This window comes from Podarcis erhardii (assembly GCF_964252035.2).
Source record: "Podarcis erhardii genome assembly, chromosome: 7".
NCBI classification, from domain to species: domain Eukaryota; kingdom Metazoa; phylum Chordata; class Lepidosauria; order Squamata; family Lacertidae; genus Podarcis; species Podarcis erhardii.
The window spans coordinates 60,427,972-60,446,795 of record NC_138511.1 but is presented as its reverse complement, the minus strand read 5'-3'; the positions used below and the strand labels follow the sequence as shown (position 1 = coordinate 60,446,795).

The window sequence follows — 18,824 nt, the reverse complement described above, 5'->3', positions numbered from 1 at the left end:
AAGATTCCACTTCATGGATGATTTGTTTTTAAAAGGCAACAAAAAGCTCTCTTCCCCCACACGCAACAGAAAAATTAAACAAGAAATGGAGTATCAGACATTTTTCTGTCTTCCAATAAGGGAGTTAAATGGCCAGCAACTTTCTGCCATCAGGGCACACTACTCAATCAAATAGATCTTTTTTAGGTTCAAGTCTTTTGTGTTTGTGGATTTTTAAAGCAATATTATGTGATTGAGTATATTTTTATATTTAACACACCACATTAAATAGACGTATCTAGTATGAGGGGCATGATGTGGAAAATACAATTTCAGGATTAAGTTCCCTTTGTTTGGGTTATAGTGTGTCAGACTAGGATCAGACAGATCCAGGTTTAAGTCCCCATGCAGCCATAAAGTTCAGAGAGTGACGTTGGCTTGGTCACTACTCTTGCAGTCTATTCACTTCATGTAACAACTGATACAAAGCTACTAATAAATCCCACTGCTGCTCACAAATGGGGTGCAGCTGCCCATGAATGCTGGAGTGAGACTTGAAATAGCAGGTGCTTTGCAGGAAAAAGAAGGCCAGACGCTGCATCTCCCAACTGAAGGATTGGGGTGGGGAGATGACCAAGCAGGGAACAAAACTGCAACTGAAGCCCTGAAGAACCACAAACCAGAATAGCCCAAATGGATGACTAATCTGAGATTAGACAAGGATTATGTAACAAGAAGTTGTGCTGGTGAGGAGCTACACCGTCAAATGAAAACAGGTTTAAAAACGGAAAAGCAAGGTCTGCAGTCTAAAACAACATCTGATACAATTTCTACACAAAGAGAAGTTGCCGCCTTGTTTCTTCTGTGAATCCAGCCTCTTTTACTATTAAGAAAAAAACCAGAGCAGCTTACCTTGGATTCTGTCTCATTCGCAAACAGTTTCAGCAACGTTAAGAAGGAATAGACATGCACACAGCCTGGTGCAGACAGTGAAAATGAGCTAATTATGAGGTGTTCCACAGCCCACGTAGGAGCCAGTCCCTAGACAGCTACTGCATTTTGTTATCACTTAACAGCTGAGGGACCTGTTGCCTGATCCTTCCAAAATCTTTTTTGCCATTTTAAAAGGCATGGAAAATGAAAAGTTTCCCTTCAAAGATCTGTGGAGGCTGTTCATGAGAAATCACTTGAAAGAACACAGCACATGAAATGCAGCTGAGGTTGTGCAGCTGGGGGGCGGGGGGAGAACATGCAAGTTATTTCTCCCCAAAGCTTGCAGCTGAGTAACTGCATGGGTTCAAAGCCACTACAGAAAATAGAGCTACTGGAGTAGAACGACTCCTACAAAGAACTAAATAGATTATGACTAGAGTTGAGGCAGAGAAGGGGAATTCCCTGGAGAAAGACACAAATGTAATACAAGCCACATTCTCTGCAGTCGAGACAGCAAAAGCAACCAGCTGCCCAAGCTGCTTCCCTCTACCACAACAAGATTCTGACCAGCAAGCCTATTATCCCTAAGAAATGAAGCCTACGTAAGGCAGGAAACCTACCTCAGTGAGTTTTCTATACTTTTCCTAGATTTGAATTCCCCAGCCTCTTCCATTTTACTTCTCCAGCCAAGTCATATGCATAATCAAAGTTTCTCCAAAAGCTGTCTGTAACCAGGGACATTTTGCATGCTGGGCTCATTCTCCATTGGCAGAGCTCCCCTCAATGAAGCCGGACATTCCCAGCCTACTGGTAAGCCCTTCCTAATGCTTTTACCCTCTGTAAGGAGATCGTTTGTGCTTCGGCTCCTCTCCTCTTTCTGGCATTGTCCTTTTCTCCACCCCCTGTTGCATTTTACTGTTCCCTTTCTGTATCTTTCTCAGAAACCACACACACTAATTATTAACAGCCACTTATGCTTCTGTCCCAACAGTTACAGAAAATCTGCGAGTCTTTTACCATTATTTTTAAAAGGTAACAAAATAAATGACTGATATAAACAAAATCTAACTAGAGACTCAAATTCTTCTGAAAAGTAAAGCAACACAATGCACAGCCAAGTGGGGTTTGGTTCTGCAGGATGTGCCAATAAACAGATCCTAGAAATTATTCAGAATGTTCTTCTTGTTAACAGTCCAGGTTTAAATAACCAACTGGAAAAGCACAGAATTAGTACCCTTTCCTAACTTTCACTAGCAAAAATCTTCTCCCATCTTTCTCTGCAATATAGCTCTCTACTGAATTGTTCTTAGACATATATCCTGAGCAGCGAGTTAAGACCAGCAACTTTTCATTAGAGACAAAGTTCTTGCAATAATCTACTTCAAAAACAACAACTCAAAAGGGCCTAGTATAACCAAAACACAGAGAACACTGGGTTAAAAAAGCTACCCACTTCATGGCCGAGCAAGAGCTATTTGGATGGTAAGGTTATAAAAATAGAACTGGTTGGCAGACAAAAGAAGTAACTTAAGACGGTAGAATAAATTGGAATCTAGCAAAAGCTTTCCGCAGGAGAATTCCCATTTCTGCAGGGCTCCCCTCAGGTAAAAAGAAAAGAACACAACACAATTAGAAGCAACCAGTGGCACTTACCTGAGCCTGCGTTTTCTTGATCGAGAAACAGACCGGGATCGGGACCGAGATTTTGAGAAAGACCGGGACCGGGACCGAGAACCAGATCTTGAACGAGAGGAACGGGACCCCGATTTTGATTTATTTGTTTTTGACATTTTTTCTCACTCCTTTCACTTAATTCTGTCAACATAGAGGGGAAAATAAAAACAACAACAAATGAATCATTTTTCCAGATTATTTCCTTGGCTGTTTGAAGATGTCAAAGAATAGCAAAATTCTCTTTGCAAAGCAAATAACATATATCCAACAGCCTTTGCAAGTTAGCTCTAAAAAGAACACCAGAAAACTTGAGAAGTCTCTGGACACCCTTTTATTCCATAACAATTCCAATCCTGCTTCTGATTTAAGTCTACTAATCACAAAGCCTATACATGTCCAGGTTCCTGTAACTATTCCTTTATGTGGTGAGAATGGAGTCCTAACAGTCACCAACTAACACACTTAAGACAAAAGAACACTTACATACTATCTCCCATGGATGAGGTGCCGACTGTTTGAAAGCCCTGCCGCTGGTAAACCAAGTTATACACTTGTTACAATCAAGCAGCCACTAGGGACTCTTGTTGCAGCCAAAATAAATCAGGAACCCTTCCAAATATTTCAAAGGTTCAAATGTTGGTGATGGAAAAGGAGTTTCTCTATAGCACTCAACAGTTTTGAATAATTAATTAATAATTTTAACAGGAAGAAATGTAGCAAAATTATCTCAAATGGAAATCCCACGATTATAGAAATAAGCAGGGGCAAATCAACCATCAGGCATGATGCAGTTGTAACAAAGCAGAGAATGATTAGGTGGTTTCTCAATGACGATTTTGTGTGTGTCCAGTTTTACACCCAGGGAAAAACTCAGCACGTGAGAGAAAAACACACAATTTTAAAGAGAAAACATCAAATACCAATACAAATGAAAAGCAACTTTATTCAATGCCACCCAAAATATCCTAATACAAAATAGAAAAAAGCATTATTTTATCTTTTTAATTGGTTTTATAAAGTACTACAAACATAAAACACTTGCAGAAGCCCTATAAAAAGCAACTTACTACTTAATCTGTTTATTTCTGCAAACGTTTTCCATAATCATATTTGGAATTTTTGTTTTCAAAATTGGCAACTTTAACATAATCCACAAAACAGCTCTTGGTACAACCCAGCACAGTTCTAATTCAGGGTAGCAATAAAAAGAGTGCTCCCTTACATTCCCAAGCCATTTTTGAAATGTAACGGGTAAAGTGGCATACCTCAAGTAATCCTGAGTGAGGACCTGAAATCCTCCCTCTACTTCTGCCAGGACTGTTCAGTAGTCCTAACTCTATAAGCTAACACCTGGCCTGGCCCATCACTTTCACTGTACAAAGAGCAAACTGAAGCTCAAGTTCTGTTCAGCAAAGTATGTTTTGACTTCATTCATCAGTCACCCCTTAACTGGGAATACTTTTGCTTCTTAGAAACTAGGGACAAATTCAGATGTTGTTTCTGCCACACTCTCTCCTATACACATTCCAAGCAATTAAATAGAGTGAAGCAACAACACAATTGAGTTCCAGACAGTGTGGTCTCAAGGGTTAACACTTCACCCTCCTCCCACTCCAGCACAAGTGCTCCTATTTCAGAGTCAGCTGTGTTCTGAGCATTCAAGAAGCCCTAGATTAGATTTTAAAGATTTCAGCCTCTGCTGACATGTACCCAACAGGATATAAATGTGGGGAGAGATAAAAAAAGAGATGACAACCAGAAGAGGCTCAAAAGAGCACATATTTTAGTGCCATGCGTGCACGCGCACACACACACACACACACACGCACGCACACACACACACACATATATATATGCGTGCCACTGAAATATGTGCTCTTTGGAGCCTATTCATTCATTCTCTCACCTCTCTCTCTCTCTCTCTCTCTCTCTCTCTCTCTCTCACACACACACACACACACACACACAGTTTAGTTCTTCCTTGAAATGTGCCAGAAAAATCTACAACTTTCACAGATGCATACCTCTCATGCATGATGCTATTTAGATTTGTACATATAAATCAGGAAAAGGGAACATTTGCAGCCTTCCAGATGTTATTGGACTTCAACTCACAACAGTCCCAGGCATCATTGGTAAATGACTGCAGTCCCGCAACATCTGAAGGGCCACATGTCCCCCCCCCCAATAAAAACAGCAGTGTAGTGGTAAAATTTTAAAGTCCAAGTATACCTTGGAGATATTGCAGGTTTCGTTCCAGACCATCGCAATAAAGTGAATATTGCAATAAAGCAATATTGCAATAAAGCAATACACCATATTTTTTTTTGTCTTCAAGTGCATATAAAAGTTATGTTTACACCAGTGGTGGCCAAACTCGGCCCTCCAGCTGTTTTGGGACTACATTTCCCATCATCCCTGACCACTGGTCCTGTTAGCTAGGGATGATAGGAGTTGTAATTCCAAAAACACCTGGAGGGCTGAGTTTGGCCACCACTGGTTTACACTAAACTGTAGTCTATTAAACCAGGCCCCCCAGGCTGCAGGGGTGGAAGGGGAAAAACCTGGTTCCAGCCCTAGCCAGTTCCACTCTCGTGATCTGAAGAGGGACAGTGGCAGCAGGAGGCTTCCTTCCCCTGGAAATGGCCAGGCTGCCTGTAGTTGCACCCGCATCCTCCTAAGGAGCAATATCTGCTAAGCGCAATAAAGTGAGGTATGCTTGTACAAACACACATAATGACAGCCCTCATTGCTATCGCCCCCCTCCCCGCAAGGAGAATTCAATAATGCAGGCACAACAAAGAGCAACAGAACACAGCATAATACCCAATTTATTAAGATTATATAGGAAATCATGAGCATGGAAATTCCTAAACATATGGAGTTCTCCTAAACATTTGGCTGTCAATTAACTGCTGCATTTCTACAAATTCTGGCCCACAGCTCTCTACTTTTAAAAATTATCTTTTTCTTGAAATGTTTTCAGAATTGTACAAAACAGTAAAATAAACATGAAGAATCTCTTAAATGTAATGTACATCTCATTCTTTGCCAAAAAAGAATGAGACCTTTTATGGAAATAAGACCTTTAAAACAATTTTCAGAGGGGTGAGACTCTACGAGCAGTAATAGGAACTTTAAAAAAACAAGGCCCTAAATATAGTTGAGCACGTATAATGAACTTACACAATGTAAAAAATAAACAAATAAGTCAAAGAATCAGAATTGGAAAACCATAAAATGTATGCCCTGCTGATGCAAGATATCTACTACTACAGAATCCCTGACAGCTGGCCATTCAGCCTCTACTTAAAAACTTCTAAGGATGCAGCCCTATGATGAAACCCATTTTCTGATTTGCCATGGACTGAGTCCATAACAAGAATTAGTGTTACACGGTATTTAAGATAGAAGTTGTATCCAACATTAGTTGGATCACTGAAATTAATGGGCATGACTAAAGCAGGCCCATTAATTTCAATGGGTCTACTTGGAGTATGACTAATGCAGGATACAATCCACTGGCTTTTTTTGGCATGTATTTAAAAACTGTATTCTACCCTGCCTGGTCAGAAAGTGGTCTATAAATATTTTAAATAAATTTGCATAAAGGTTATGCAATATACACACTCAAGCCCTGTGGGCAACCTACCTTACTTGGACTGCTTTGTCACAACTTGATGGTTGCCTGGCACTGTCTCCTTCCACTTGAAATAAAAAAATTCTGCAAAATAAAAGTAATTGTTAATATTGCAACTGCTCACAGGAGAACATCCACAATAACCATTCTACCTTGAAGAAAGGTGTAAAGGCAGCGCTACTCTAATTAAGCCTTCCTCAAATCTGTTACTCTAGCACAAACCACTTTGTTTTCTCAAGTAACTGTGTCCATGTATAAGCCTACCAAATTTGAACACACCTCAGTAGTAATCTCACACTTCTCCAGTCCCTGCAAGGAGAGACAACCAGCAAAATTTACAAAGGCTATGACTATGAAAACATTCAGTTGTCTACTGGTCGGTCTCCTAGTATCATCATATGGCTTTCTGACTGACAAACAAACAAACAAACCAACCTGAGGGCAAAGACTGTGAATGTTTTTATTAAACTGCAAGCTGCTTGAGAGCCCTTCTGGATGAAGGGCAGGGAAAAAGTCAGCTTGCATTGTCAGCCTCACAAGCAAGCATTAGAAATAGGTTATCATGTTCCTGCTATGTCCTCATGGCTTTAAAAATATTTTCAAAAAGTAACACAAAAAATTTTATGCTGTCTGGGGTGGCTTTATAGCTTACACAAATAATGAGACATAAGGTAGTACTATTTAAATTATTTTAATATATTTAAATTATTATTATTTGTTCTTTCCTCCCACCTTCATATGAACTCATGTCAATCAAAATATTTATTTCTTTGTGGTCAACCATTGAAGCAATATATTGCTATGCATCATTTTGTGTCTGTTAAAATTGTGGTGGTTTTGGTATATACACTCTGACAGAACTGTGTTAGTGTGCTTGGAGAAGTTCTCTGAGTGTTCACTGTTGTGTTTTATTTTTTATTTCCATCTTGTGTAATTGGTGCATACCATATGTAATTAAAAGTAAATAAATAATGTTTTGAGAGGCATTTAAGTTAAAAAAGAGAAAGGTAGACAGAAAGTATAAAACAAATATGTGAACAGTTACCATCTGTACCCATATCCTGCATAAGGTCCACCAAGCCTTAGCACAGGGTAAGGAACCTCTGGCCCATGGGCCAATTCAGGCTTAGCATAGGTCCCAATTTGAACTGCAAACAGTGTCCACCTGCCCCACACCTGACATCATTTGTGTGGTCAGGTGTGTAGCAGGAAGAGACATGGAAGGATTGGGTGCATGAGTGAGATCCCCATGTGGAACTCAACTATGCAGCTGGTGTCTGCAGAAAGCAGCTTTGTGCTCCAGTCGTTGCCAAGCAAAGGGCTGGCAAAGCCCCTGGCACTTTGGTTCCCAAGTGACTGACAACCCGTGTTATGCAAGGGACTTTTGAGAGGTTAGCAGGACAATCTACCTATCAAAGTTGGCCTGTGGGGGTGGGAAGGGATTATGACCTGCTGGGCCAGAAAGATTTCCCACCCATGCCTTCGAATGAGCCACTGCTCTCGTTCCTCTTCCTGCTGCCCACACATTGATCGCAGAAGCTGGAGTCTCTGTCTGGAATTGCTATGCTCAACAATCATATATGCCAAGACAAATAAAGCTTTAGCTGCCACATAAATCTGTCAGCAGAAATTTCCAGGGGGGTAAGCTGTGCTAGTTTGTTGCAGCAAAAACAATAAAGAGCCTTGTCACCTTAGAAGGCAACCACAATTTCATGAACCAGTCTTTAAGTTGCCACAAGACTCATTGGTTTGAATCCTTAGACAAATCCCCTAACCCATCCTACACTGTTCAGGAGCACACACACCCCGACCCTACAACAAGGCATCTTGGGGGGTGGGTCCACTGCAGAGATGAGTTGGGAATTGGAAACTTTCTGTCCATGCACTTCCTGAAGTTAACTAATCTTGGGGTTTGCTGTTATGCTGATAGCAGAAGCTTATCAAATGCTGAATTTTTTCATTTACTGTTGCTTTAGCTTGGCTGAAATTGGCTCTTAAATGCTAATGGTTAACCAAGAATGGGAGCTGAAGAACAGAATTTCTGCAGAGAAGCACTGGTTTTAGAATGAAGGGTGCAAAACTGTAACTGTCTTAAATGCTTAAAAAATCTGTGCTGCAGACTGTGACACTTGTTTTCTGGAGTTCGGAAGAAAATGTGAATGAAAGATACCTTTCATGGACAAAACTTAATACTTACAATCCAACAACCTTATTTTTATTATGAAACAAAGAGATAACTACCATACCTTCATGAACTACCAATAGACAGAGTTTTGTTGTTTTGTTTTGTTTGCTAACTAGAGAGGCTTAACTTCTGCTTGGGAGCACAATGAAATCAGAACAAAGCAGATTGGAAAAAGTGTGCCCCAGTTAGAAAGGACCAGAACTGCCTTGCCTGCTAGGCAACCCCCGTTGCCTGCAATCAATTCACAAGAGGAAAACCATAGCATGGCATACACAAAGAGCAGGTGCTTAGCGAAAAAGTGCTGGCAAACCAAATGCAGGCAGCAACTGTTTTAGGCACATCCAATATGTGTGTGACTGCACATTTGTTCATCATGCTGACCTGGAAGTGACCTGAAATCATCACAAAAGGGGTAGAATGGGGCAGAGGCAGAACAGGCTTACATAGGCCCTGTCAATGTATGTACTGTATTGGGGGGGGGGGTGTCCTGGAACGTTACACCCATGCAAATTGGTCATTTCCTATAGCTGTAGATGATGTACATGGGCAAGCCAAGTGCAGGGTCACCTCTCTATACGTACCATGAGAACACTATCTCAACTCCAAAAATGGCAGTCAGTTGAAGACCTCAGCAAGGCATAATTAAATGCAGTGCTTTTTTTCTAAAACAAAAATTAGGAGTACAGTGGATGCTCGGGTTGCGAACGTGATCCGTGCAGGAGGCACATTCACAACCCGCAGCGCCGCGTCTGCACACGCACGGGTTGCGATTCAGTGCTTCTGTGCATATGCTACCACCGAAACCCAGAAGTAACCCATTTCGGTACTTCCGGGTTTCGGCGCGTCTGTAACCCGAAAAAACGCAACCTGAAGCGTCTGTAACCCGAGGTATGACTGTACTCTCATTCCGTCCGAGACTTAGGAAACACCATGACAGGAAATGAGGCCGCCATCGGGAGTAGCAACGGAACTGACGATTCACTGTGCTAAAGAAACGAAAAATGTTAAAAACTTTAGTTTCTTCTCCTGTTACAATTCACAAAATGTTTAGGGGTGTGTGTACTCCTGCGTACTCCCAGACAAAAGGCACTGATTAAATTAAAACATACACATTGAAAAATTATATACTGATTAGAAAAATATGATTCCCTGTTTTAACTATGTTCCATGATTCAAAATAAGCCATAAGAAATATCAGGTGTTGGAAACAAAAGCAGTTTTTGCACATACTGTGACCCTCAAATCATCTTAATCCCTGAGCCACTCATTTTCCACTGTTAATCAGGTACAGTCCACAAGTTCCACTTTCCCGTAAAAAGTTGCTCTGTGCATAGAAAGATTTTACACCAGGCTCTTTTTGTCCGCAAATCAAATCACTTGCATGCTGTAGTGTAAAGTTATCAATAACACAGATATAAAAGAATATGTTGCTTTCTATTTTACACTTCTGAAGTGTTTGGGGAGGGAAACCTGGGACTCTGCAGTTGGAAGTTGTTTGCTTTGCTTTCCTACTGCCTTGACTGCAAACCAAAGGCAAGCAAGGCTTCAATTTTTATGCTATTTTTTAAGCTGGAGAGGAAAACATACCTTTTGTTCAACACAACAAAGCCCAGAAGTCCCTCACCAGCAGGTGTGGCAGTAAAGTGAGCACTCCTCAATGTAGTCAGTCCTATCAATCCACCTGCAATTTTTTAAAAACAAGAAGTCACCACCTGTTCCATCTCAGTCTCAAAGCACTGAGGGCACAGTATGCAATCTCAAAGGATGTTTTAATTGTATTGCACCTAAAAACAGACCATTTATTATCTTCACACCTTGCCATAATTAAGCAGCAATTAACCCTTAGCCACTAGCTTTGGGCTATACAGTCATACCTCGGGTTAAAGTAGCTTCGGGTTGAGCGTTTTCGGGTTACGCTCTGCGACAACCGTGTTCCGTTACTTCCGGGTTTCACCACTCACGCATGCGCAGATGCTCAAAATGACACCACACGCAAGCGCAAATATGGCGAATCGCGACCCACAAACGGCTCCGGAACAGATCCTGTTCACATCCAGAGGTACCACTGTATGTTATGGCCTCTCCCCAGGAGAGGCATGTTGCCTTTGAAGTCTGTCCTAACCAGATAGGAGTCTGCTGTATTTCTCTCTCTCTCTTTTGCATAATATTTTATTAAAGCATTTTCATAATACAATAAGAGGGGGGGGGGAAACTAATTTAAATGGAAAAGGAAAAGGAAAAGGAAAAGGAAAAGGAAAAGGAAAAGGAAAAGGAAAAGGAAAGAAAACCTAGAGTTCTCTCTCAAAGGTAGCTCTTAACCTTTGTCTGATGCAGAAAGTGGTGGACCCTCCCAGCTCTCACCCAGAAGCTTTCCTTTCTTCTCCCAGTCTCTCACCTATCACCTTCATATTTGTGCAATCCTAGGCCCCCATAATGGCCTAGAGCAGAGATCACCAGGGAAAACAAATGGGGGAAGAGAGAAAAAAGACGTTTAAAAGAAGAACAGAAGAAAAAGGAAAACTAAATAAATAAAATGGACTTCTGCTTTTCTGGCCTCATTTACATAAAAGAACTTATTCAAAATATTCACTCTAGGATGACATCCAATTGTTCTACTTTCTGCTAAGCAATATTTTCCCAATTTTTAGACACAAATGTCTCAAATTCATTCATTTTCCTTTCCACACAAAAAGTCCAAAAGGGGTTTTCTATTATTAATAAATATCAACCATGATTTTTTTCTCCAGTCAAACATATCAGCTTTGCCTCCAATAACTTCAACAAACATTCCTCCATGTTAAACAATACTGTGAATGTTTTCATCTTTGTGCACACAAGAATTTCTTCACTCTGATGCATCCATAATTATTTTTATATTATGTATTCATTTGCGCCTAGTTCGGTATCTTACAATCCAATTTCCTGTTGCATTTGCCATGATTTCCCATCCTTTAAAAAAATTCTTCCATTTAAGCTTCTTCCATTCTTTTTCCAAGAAAAGCACCAGATGAGTCTGCTGTATTTCTCAATGAATTCTAAACTCCTATTCAGAACAAGCCTCTTTTATTAAGGATAAGAAAAGGCGGAACATGTGGATTTGGTCAATTTTGTATGTGACTCAGCACACATATATTCAAATAACAACTCTGCTGTATTATAATTTTCAATTTATGGGCCAGAGCAAATTATTCTGCTTTGTGTAACCACTTTTTTTTTAGTGTCCTTGCAGATGTTCACAAGGGACCAAATAGAAATCATTAATATCATAATTTCAGTCTCTGGGCAGCTATATATAATCATTGATTTTATTTGTATGCTGCTTTTCCATGGTAAACTCTGCTCAAAGTAGTTCACAACATCAAAAAGGGTTATATAATAAAATGTAAGATTTCAAGATAATTAATGAACAATTACGAAACAAAATTTAAATAAATACAGTGGACCAGCAGCTTGCGTTACCTTCGGGTAACGTAAACTTCGGGTTGCGAAAGCGGCAAACCCTGAAGTATTTTTCCAGGTTTCGCTGCTCACGCATGTGCAGAAGCACTAAACCGTGCCACACGCAGAAGCGGTCCTCCGGTTGCGAATTCCTCAGGATGTGGCTGGACCTCCAGAACGAATCCCATTCGCAACCGGAGGTACCACTGTATCACGGCATGCATAACCAGTGGTTTTAAATTACAGTATACTACTGAGGAGCATAAGCATCCAGTTGAAAACTGATAGGTATGGTGTTAGAAAGACATCTATCATTAAAATGTACAAAAATATATCTATAGAAGAAATTTTATTTCTTCAATAAAAGTTTGTTTTCTTTAAAAGAGAAAAAGACCCACTCCAAGTACGCTCTGATGCACCAGCAACTTAGGGAAAGGGACGCTGTCTGTTGTGTCTGCAGGGACAGGTAGTCATTGCTGGAGCCATACAAGCAGCAGTTGCCAAAGTAACAATTGTAGATCACTGCTCTTATTAGCCAAGCAATCACATTATCCTCTCTAATACTGAAATCAGTACCGCCATGCTGTTAAGACTGGCGCCAAAACAGAACCAGCAAGAAACAAGCAAGAGGGAGCAGTGTGCTAGAGTTAAACCCAAGTTATGCAGAAGCAGTGCTAGAAACTGAGATATGAAAGCTAGGAGCTAAATGGCACCTTAAACCTAGGTTATGGGCGCAACAATGGAATGTCTAGGTGTGCTTTTTTATAACAATACAAAGCTAAAAATGAATGAACTGCAGCTAAAATATTATGTTCATTTTTCACATGCTCTAGTCCTTCCTCTGGCCACCCCCTAATATTCTTAAGAGAGTCTCTTCTCCAGTCTTCAGAGAGTAGCTGGAAGTAGGGAGGCAGAAAAAGGTCCTCCTTTCCTTCTACTCTGCAGTTTTAATCTGAACTCTTAGGCACAGTGCTACGCTCAGAGCTCAGAAACTGCTCACGCTAATGAAATTCCTTGTCACAAAATGTGCCTAGCACAATGGGAGTTTTGAACACTATGCAGAAGTACTATACGCACACAGAGGGAAACACCTCCCCAGAAAAGAAAAAAGCAGCACAGTGAGAACTTAGTACTTCTAGAAGCCACAATACTGCAATATCTTTTTCATCTGAATGTATGAACTGAAGCATGTGAAGTTGTTATGCGCATGAACAAATTAAACTATCAAATCTCTTATTTGGATTACATAACAGACACACATCTTTCATTTTAGCCTAAGGGCAATTTTTTTCCAGGAGAGACAAGCACACACACTGCTCTTTTGAGGTTCTAGCCTTATAAGGAGAGCAGGACATACCCTCAGATATACATCATCTAAATTTATATCTTACCCTTACTTCCAAAGGAGTCCAGAATCACGTCATGCTTTAAGGATAGGTGTAAGATGTCAAGGATTTCAAACCAGGTTGTCCAGCACCTTACTGTGCAACCAGCATTCTTAGTTCTTAGGTAGCCTTTGAGTTTTAGATTGGATTGCTACCACAACCTGCTTTTGACACTGCACCTGTCCCTTCAACCTATTGCTGTCTTGGAACTCAGCCTTCTGCCTGGATCTACCTCCTACTGCTAACCCTTTGATCCTCGTCTGCTTGATGCACTGCCAGACTCCCAGCCTGCCAAGTGACCACATCTATTGCTTTTCTGATTTTTACCCACCTGCACCTGAATTGGATCCCAGCTACAGTTCCTCTCAGAGGTAAATCAAGGCCTAACAATACCATATGTGCTACATTTGGCAAGCTGTCCTTAAAAAGGAAAGAAAGAACAGACTTGCTCAAATCCCAGCAAAGGGAGAGAGCCAAAACAGGATTCAGTATTACTTAGAATCTTGCTATAGATTTAATCCTTCCACCTCAATTTGGTGAAGAGAGATTAATCTTGCCAAGTAGATAACTTGCTGCCAACTTCTCATCTGCTTTCATTTTATGGGACAGAGTTCAGAATTTTCAGACCAGATTTATTGTTAAGGCCTGCTCTTAAACACCAGATTAGAAGTAACCCATTTTGGTTCATTTTAATTAAACAATAAGCATAGGTCCAAGTATGGACTAATGAGGTGGCTGACTTTGCCTATGTCACTGTTTCTCCCTTGCAAATATTTTGAACACTTTGCTTGGCAAAATAAAACATTGCAATTAAGCTCAAACATACAACACCTGTATTTATATAATCCACATTTCTGAGTATCTAATTATTATTATTTATTCTATTTAAAGACCAACAACAAAACAGCAATATACATTAAAAGCAAGAGTTTAAAATGCATTAATGATAAAGCAGCAGATAAATCAGATCAAGTAGTCTAGCACCAGGCACTGATCTCCCTAAAGCTTGGGTGAACAATTGTCTTAAGAAACCCTGCATGTGCCTCCAAATCTTCTCTGAAGGGCATGGGGAAACCCTAGAACAGATTTAGGGGAGCACAAGAGGACGAGAGGAGAAGACTGTTCCACTGTGCATGCAGAAATCCTTATGCTGTCAGAACGATCTGCTTAGTGCTATACAGTGGTACCTCTACTTACGTTGACCTCTGGTTACGTATCCTTTGGGATATGTATGCGGCAAACCCGAAAGTATTTTTCCGGGTTTCGCCTCGCACACATGCGCAGAAGCGCTCTACTGCACCATGAGCAGAAGCGATCCCTCCGGTTGCGGAAATCTTAGGATCCGACCAGAGCTCCGGAACGGATACCGGAGGTACCACTGTATTGAATGCAAATCAGGGTCGGGGAGTCAAGGTGCCACCACTGAGAAGCCCTATCCCAGGATACTGTACAATGGACAATGCACATTGATAGGACCACAGAAGCAATGAAGTCCTGTATTACTTGTAGCCATGAAAACCTGTGCCTAAAAATACTTTCAAATGAGACCTATCAGCCCAAAACAGAGACAGCAATCCCAGATCGCTTAAAAACTTGAGGACCACAGGCTTAGCAACACAGCCCACTGCCAGAAACGATAGGATCAAGAAAGGATAGAGGGCCATGCAGCTCAGATAGGACTTGTGCTTTAGTAAGGACTTCAGAAGTTACTATGACAGAAAGCAGAGAAAGAACAAAAGGTAAGTGAATGGATGTCTGATCAGTAACTTCCCTGTGTTCCTCAAAATGCAGTTTAGAACCAACCCAAGGTTTCCCCTGAGTGAGTGCCTGAGGGTCCTGCTCTTGCCACTTACCATCTGGCCTGGGGCGGGGCCTGAAGCCTCATAAGGACTGCTTGGTGCTTGCTGCCTGCTGCCCAGGAGGACTCCCCTGAGTGAGTGCTGGAGGGTCCTGCTCTTGCCACGTACCATCTGGCCTGGGGCGGGGCCTGACAGGCCTCATAAGGACTGCTTGGTGCTTGCTGCCTGCTGCCCAGGAGGACTCCCCTGAGTGAGTGCTGGAGGGTCCTGCTCTTGCCACTTACCATCTGGCCTGGGGCGGGGCCTGACAGGCCTCATAAGGACTGCTTGGTGCTTGCTGCCTGCTGCCCAGGAGGACTCCCCTGAGTGAGTGCCTGAGGGTCCTGCTCTTGCCACTTACCATCTGGCCTGGGGCGGGGCCTGAAGCCTCATAAGGACTGCTTGGTGCTTGCTGCCTGCTGCCCAGGAGGACTCCCCTGAGTGAGTGCTGGAGGGTCCTGCTCTTGCCACGTACCATCTGGCCTGGGGCGGGGCCTGACAGGCCTCATAAGGACTGCTTGGTGCTTGCTGCCTGCTGCCCAGGAGGACTCCCCTGAGTGAGTGCCTGAGGGTCCTGCTCTTGCCACTTACCATCTGGCCTGGGGCGGGGCCTGACAGGCCTCATAAGGACTGCTTGGTGCTTGCTGCCTGCTGCCCAGGAGGACTCCCCTGAGTGAGTGCTGGAGGGTCCTGCTCTTGCCACTTACCATCTGGCCTGGGGCGGGGCCTGACAGGCCTCATAAGGACTGCTTGGTGCTTGCTGCCTGCTGCCCAGGAGGACTCCCCTGAGTGAGTGCCTGAGGGTCCTGCTCTTGCCACTTACCATCTGGCCTGGGGTGGGGCCTGACAGGCCTCATAAGGACTGCTTGGTGCTTGCTGCCTGCTGCCCAGGAGGACTCCCCTGAGTGAGTGCTGGAGGGTCCTGCTCTTGCCACTTACCATCTGGCCTGGGGCGGGGCCTGACAGGCCTCATAAGGACTGCTTGGTGCTTGCTGCCTGCTGCCCAGGAGGACTCCCCTGAGTGAGTGCCTGAGGGTCCTGCTCTTGCCACTTACCATCTGGCCTGGGGCGGGGCCTGAAGCCTCATAAGGACTGCTTGGTGCTTGCTGCCTGCTGCCCAGGAGGACTCCCCTGAGTGAGTGCTTGAGGGCCCTGCTCCTTCCTGCCACTTACCATCTGGCCCAGGGCGGGGCCTGACAGGCCTCACTAGGACAGTGTTACTGCAGGAGGGGCACAGAGTGTTTTTAAAATGTTTTTTAAAAAAATTTCTTTTGGATTTTTTGTATGTGGGGGGTGGGGGTGGGATGGATGTTTGGTTGGGTTTGGGGAAATTTTTTTTTTTTTATGATCTTGTAATTTTTACATTTTTTGTTTGTATTGTTTTATTAGTTTTGTTTGTTTGTATAAGTTGTTATTTTGTTCTTAGGGGGAGGGGTCAGGGCTGCCGGGGAGTGGGCCCCAGCCCACAAAATGGCTGGGGCATGTTCCACAGGGGGGAATGCACTGGGACAACCGATCTCAGTGATCACGGGTAGGAGGAGGAGTTACGCTAAGACCAGACCATGTCATTACAGAGGAGGCAGGTTTAGTCGTTGTCTGAGGACTATTCCTGCCTCCGGGTCTGGTCCTGACCGGATGGATACTAGAATCAGCAAGGGATACCCACATGACCTGAAAGTGTTGCTGTGCAATGCCAGGTCAATGATTCATAAGACCACTGCCATCCATGACTTGATCATGGATGGAGGATTTGATCTGGCATGTGTAACAGAGACTTGGTTGGATGAAGCAGATGGGCCTGCCCTTGCCGCTGCTTGCCCACCAGGTTTCTCTTACGCACAGCAACCCAGGTCATGTGGGCGGGGAGGGGGGGTTGCAGTGATTTTTAGGAAGTCATTAGTCTGCACCAGGCGTCCTATTGGGAAGACCCAGTTTTCTGAGTGCATGTTCTGGAAGTTGGGCAATAGGGGCAGTACAGGATTCCTACTGGTGTACCGACCTCCCCGCTGCACCAAGGATTCCCTGCCCGAGCTGCTTCAGGTCGTGGCGGATATGCTCCTGGAGACACCTAGCCTGGTTGTCCTGGGGGATTTTAACATCCATGCCGACACGACCTTACAAGGGGCCGCTCGGGACTTCGTGGAAAGCATGGCCTCCATGGGGCTGTCCCTGAATAAGTCTGGCCCAACTCATAGCCACGGACATGCCTTAGACTTGGTGTTTACCTCTACGGATGCTGGTGATCTGACATTAACTAAAAGTGAAACAAAAGAAGTGCCATGGTCAGATCACTTCCTGGTGCAACTGGACTTCTCCGCAACCCTTCCCCTCCGCAGGGAGGTGGGACCGATTCGGATGGTCCGCCCCTGCCACTTAATGGATCCAATTGGCTTCCAGAGAGTGGTAGGGGATGCTCTATCCCAAGTTGATGGCCTTTCAGCTGATTCCCTGGTGGCCCGCTGGAATGCGGAGTTAACCAGGGCTATTGACTGTCTGGCTCCGAAGCGCCCTCTCCGATTGCATGGAGCCCGGACAGCCCCGTGGTTTTCCCCGGAGCTGAGGGTGATGAAACAATCGTTGAGACGGCTAGAGCGCCGGTGGCGGAAAACTCATTCTGAATCAGACCGGACACGGGTTAGAGCTCAACGTCGAGCCTACCAAGTGGCAATGGCGACGGCGAAGAGGGCCTTCTTCACCGCCTCCATTGCATCCGCAGAAAACAGCAGCAGGAGACTTTTTCAGGTGGTTCGCAATCTATCAGAACCACCTGTACCAATGGGGCCTGGTAGGGACCCCAAGATCTCCTGCAATGCTTTTGCAAAGTTTTTTGCAGATAAAATCGCTCAGATTCAGAAGGAGGTAGACTCCACCGTGGGAGCAGGGCCAGGGCGGGAGAGTGCTAGAGTTCTGTCTGGTCCTGTTACATGGGATCAATTCCAATCTGTTACCTCCGAGGATGTGGACAGGCTGCTTGGACGAGTGAAACCGACCACCTGTCTCCTTGATCCTTGCCCATCCTGGCTGATAAAAGCGAGCCGGGAAGGGCTGGGCGATGGGCTTTGCGGGGTGGTGAACGCTTCCCTCCATGAGGGAGCCTTCCCAGACCCGCTGAAAGAGGCGGTCATTAAACCGCTTCTTAAAAAAACATCTTTAGACCCGGCCAATTTGGCCAACTATCGCCCAGTCTCAAATCTGCCATTCTTGGGCAAGGTGATTGAGCGGGTGGTTGCTGAACAACTCCAAGCACGCCTGGAGGAAACGGACCATTTGGATCCCTTCCAATCGGGATTCAGGCCTCACCATGGGACTGAAACTGCCTTGGTCGCGCTGGTTGATGATCTCCGGCGGGCTAGGGACAAAGGTGAGAGCTGTTTCCTAGTTCTGCTGGATCTCTCAGCGGCCTTTGACACCATCGACCATAACATCCTTCTGGACCGTCTAGAGGGGCTGGGAGCTGGGGGCACTGTTATACAGTGGTTCCGCTCCTTCCTCCTGGGCCGTGTCCAGAAGGTGGTGGTGGGGGATGAATGTTCAGACCCCTGGGCTCTCACTTGTGGGGTGCCTCAGGGTTCTGTCCTCTCCCCCATGCTTTTTAATATCTATATGAAGCCGCTGGGAGAGATCATCAGGGGGTTTGGACTGGGTGTTCATCAGTATGCAGATGACACCCAGCTCTACCTCTCCTTTAAATCAGAACCAGTGAAGGCGGTGAAGGTCCTGTGTGAGTGCCTGGAGGCGGTTGGAGGTTGGAT

At 43.9% G+C, this 18,824-nt stretch overlaps 1 protein-coding gene across 4 annotated transcripts in view; it reads right to left on the bottom strand.

The window, feature by feature from the left end:
* The window catches only part of THRAP3 (thyroid hormone receptor associated protein 3), a 43,701-nt gene that overhangs the window by 18,178 nt on the left and 6,699 nt on the right, over window positions 1–18,824 (bottom strand). For 2 of the 4 annotated variants that reach the window (XM_081870374.1, XM_081870377.1), the window contains exons 2-4: window positions 9,999–10,092; window positions 6,239–6,310; window positions 2,566–2,727 (exon numbers count right to left, since the gene is read on the bottom strand). In XM_081870374.1, the coding sequence (XP_081726500.1) occupies window positions 2,566–2,702 (137 nt within the window). In that variant the 5' untranslated portion in view covers window positions 2,703–2,727; window positions 6,239–6,310; window positions 9,999–10,092. Of the gene's footprint in view, window positions 1–1,532; window positions 1,671–2,565; window positions 2,728–6,238; window positions 6,311–9,998; window positions 10,093–18,824 lie in introns of those variants that run through there. The other 2 variants (XM_081870375.1, XM_081870376.1) reach the window with 2 other exon arrangements.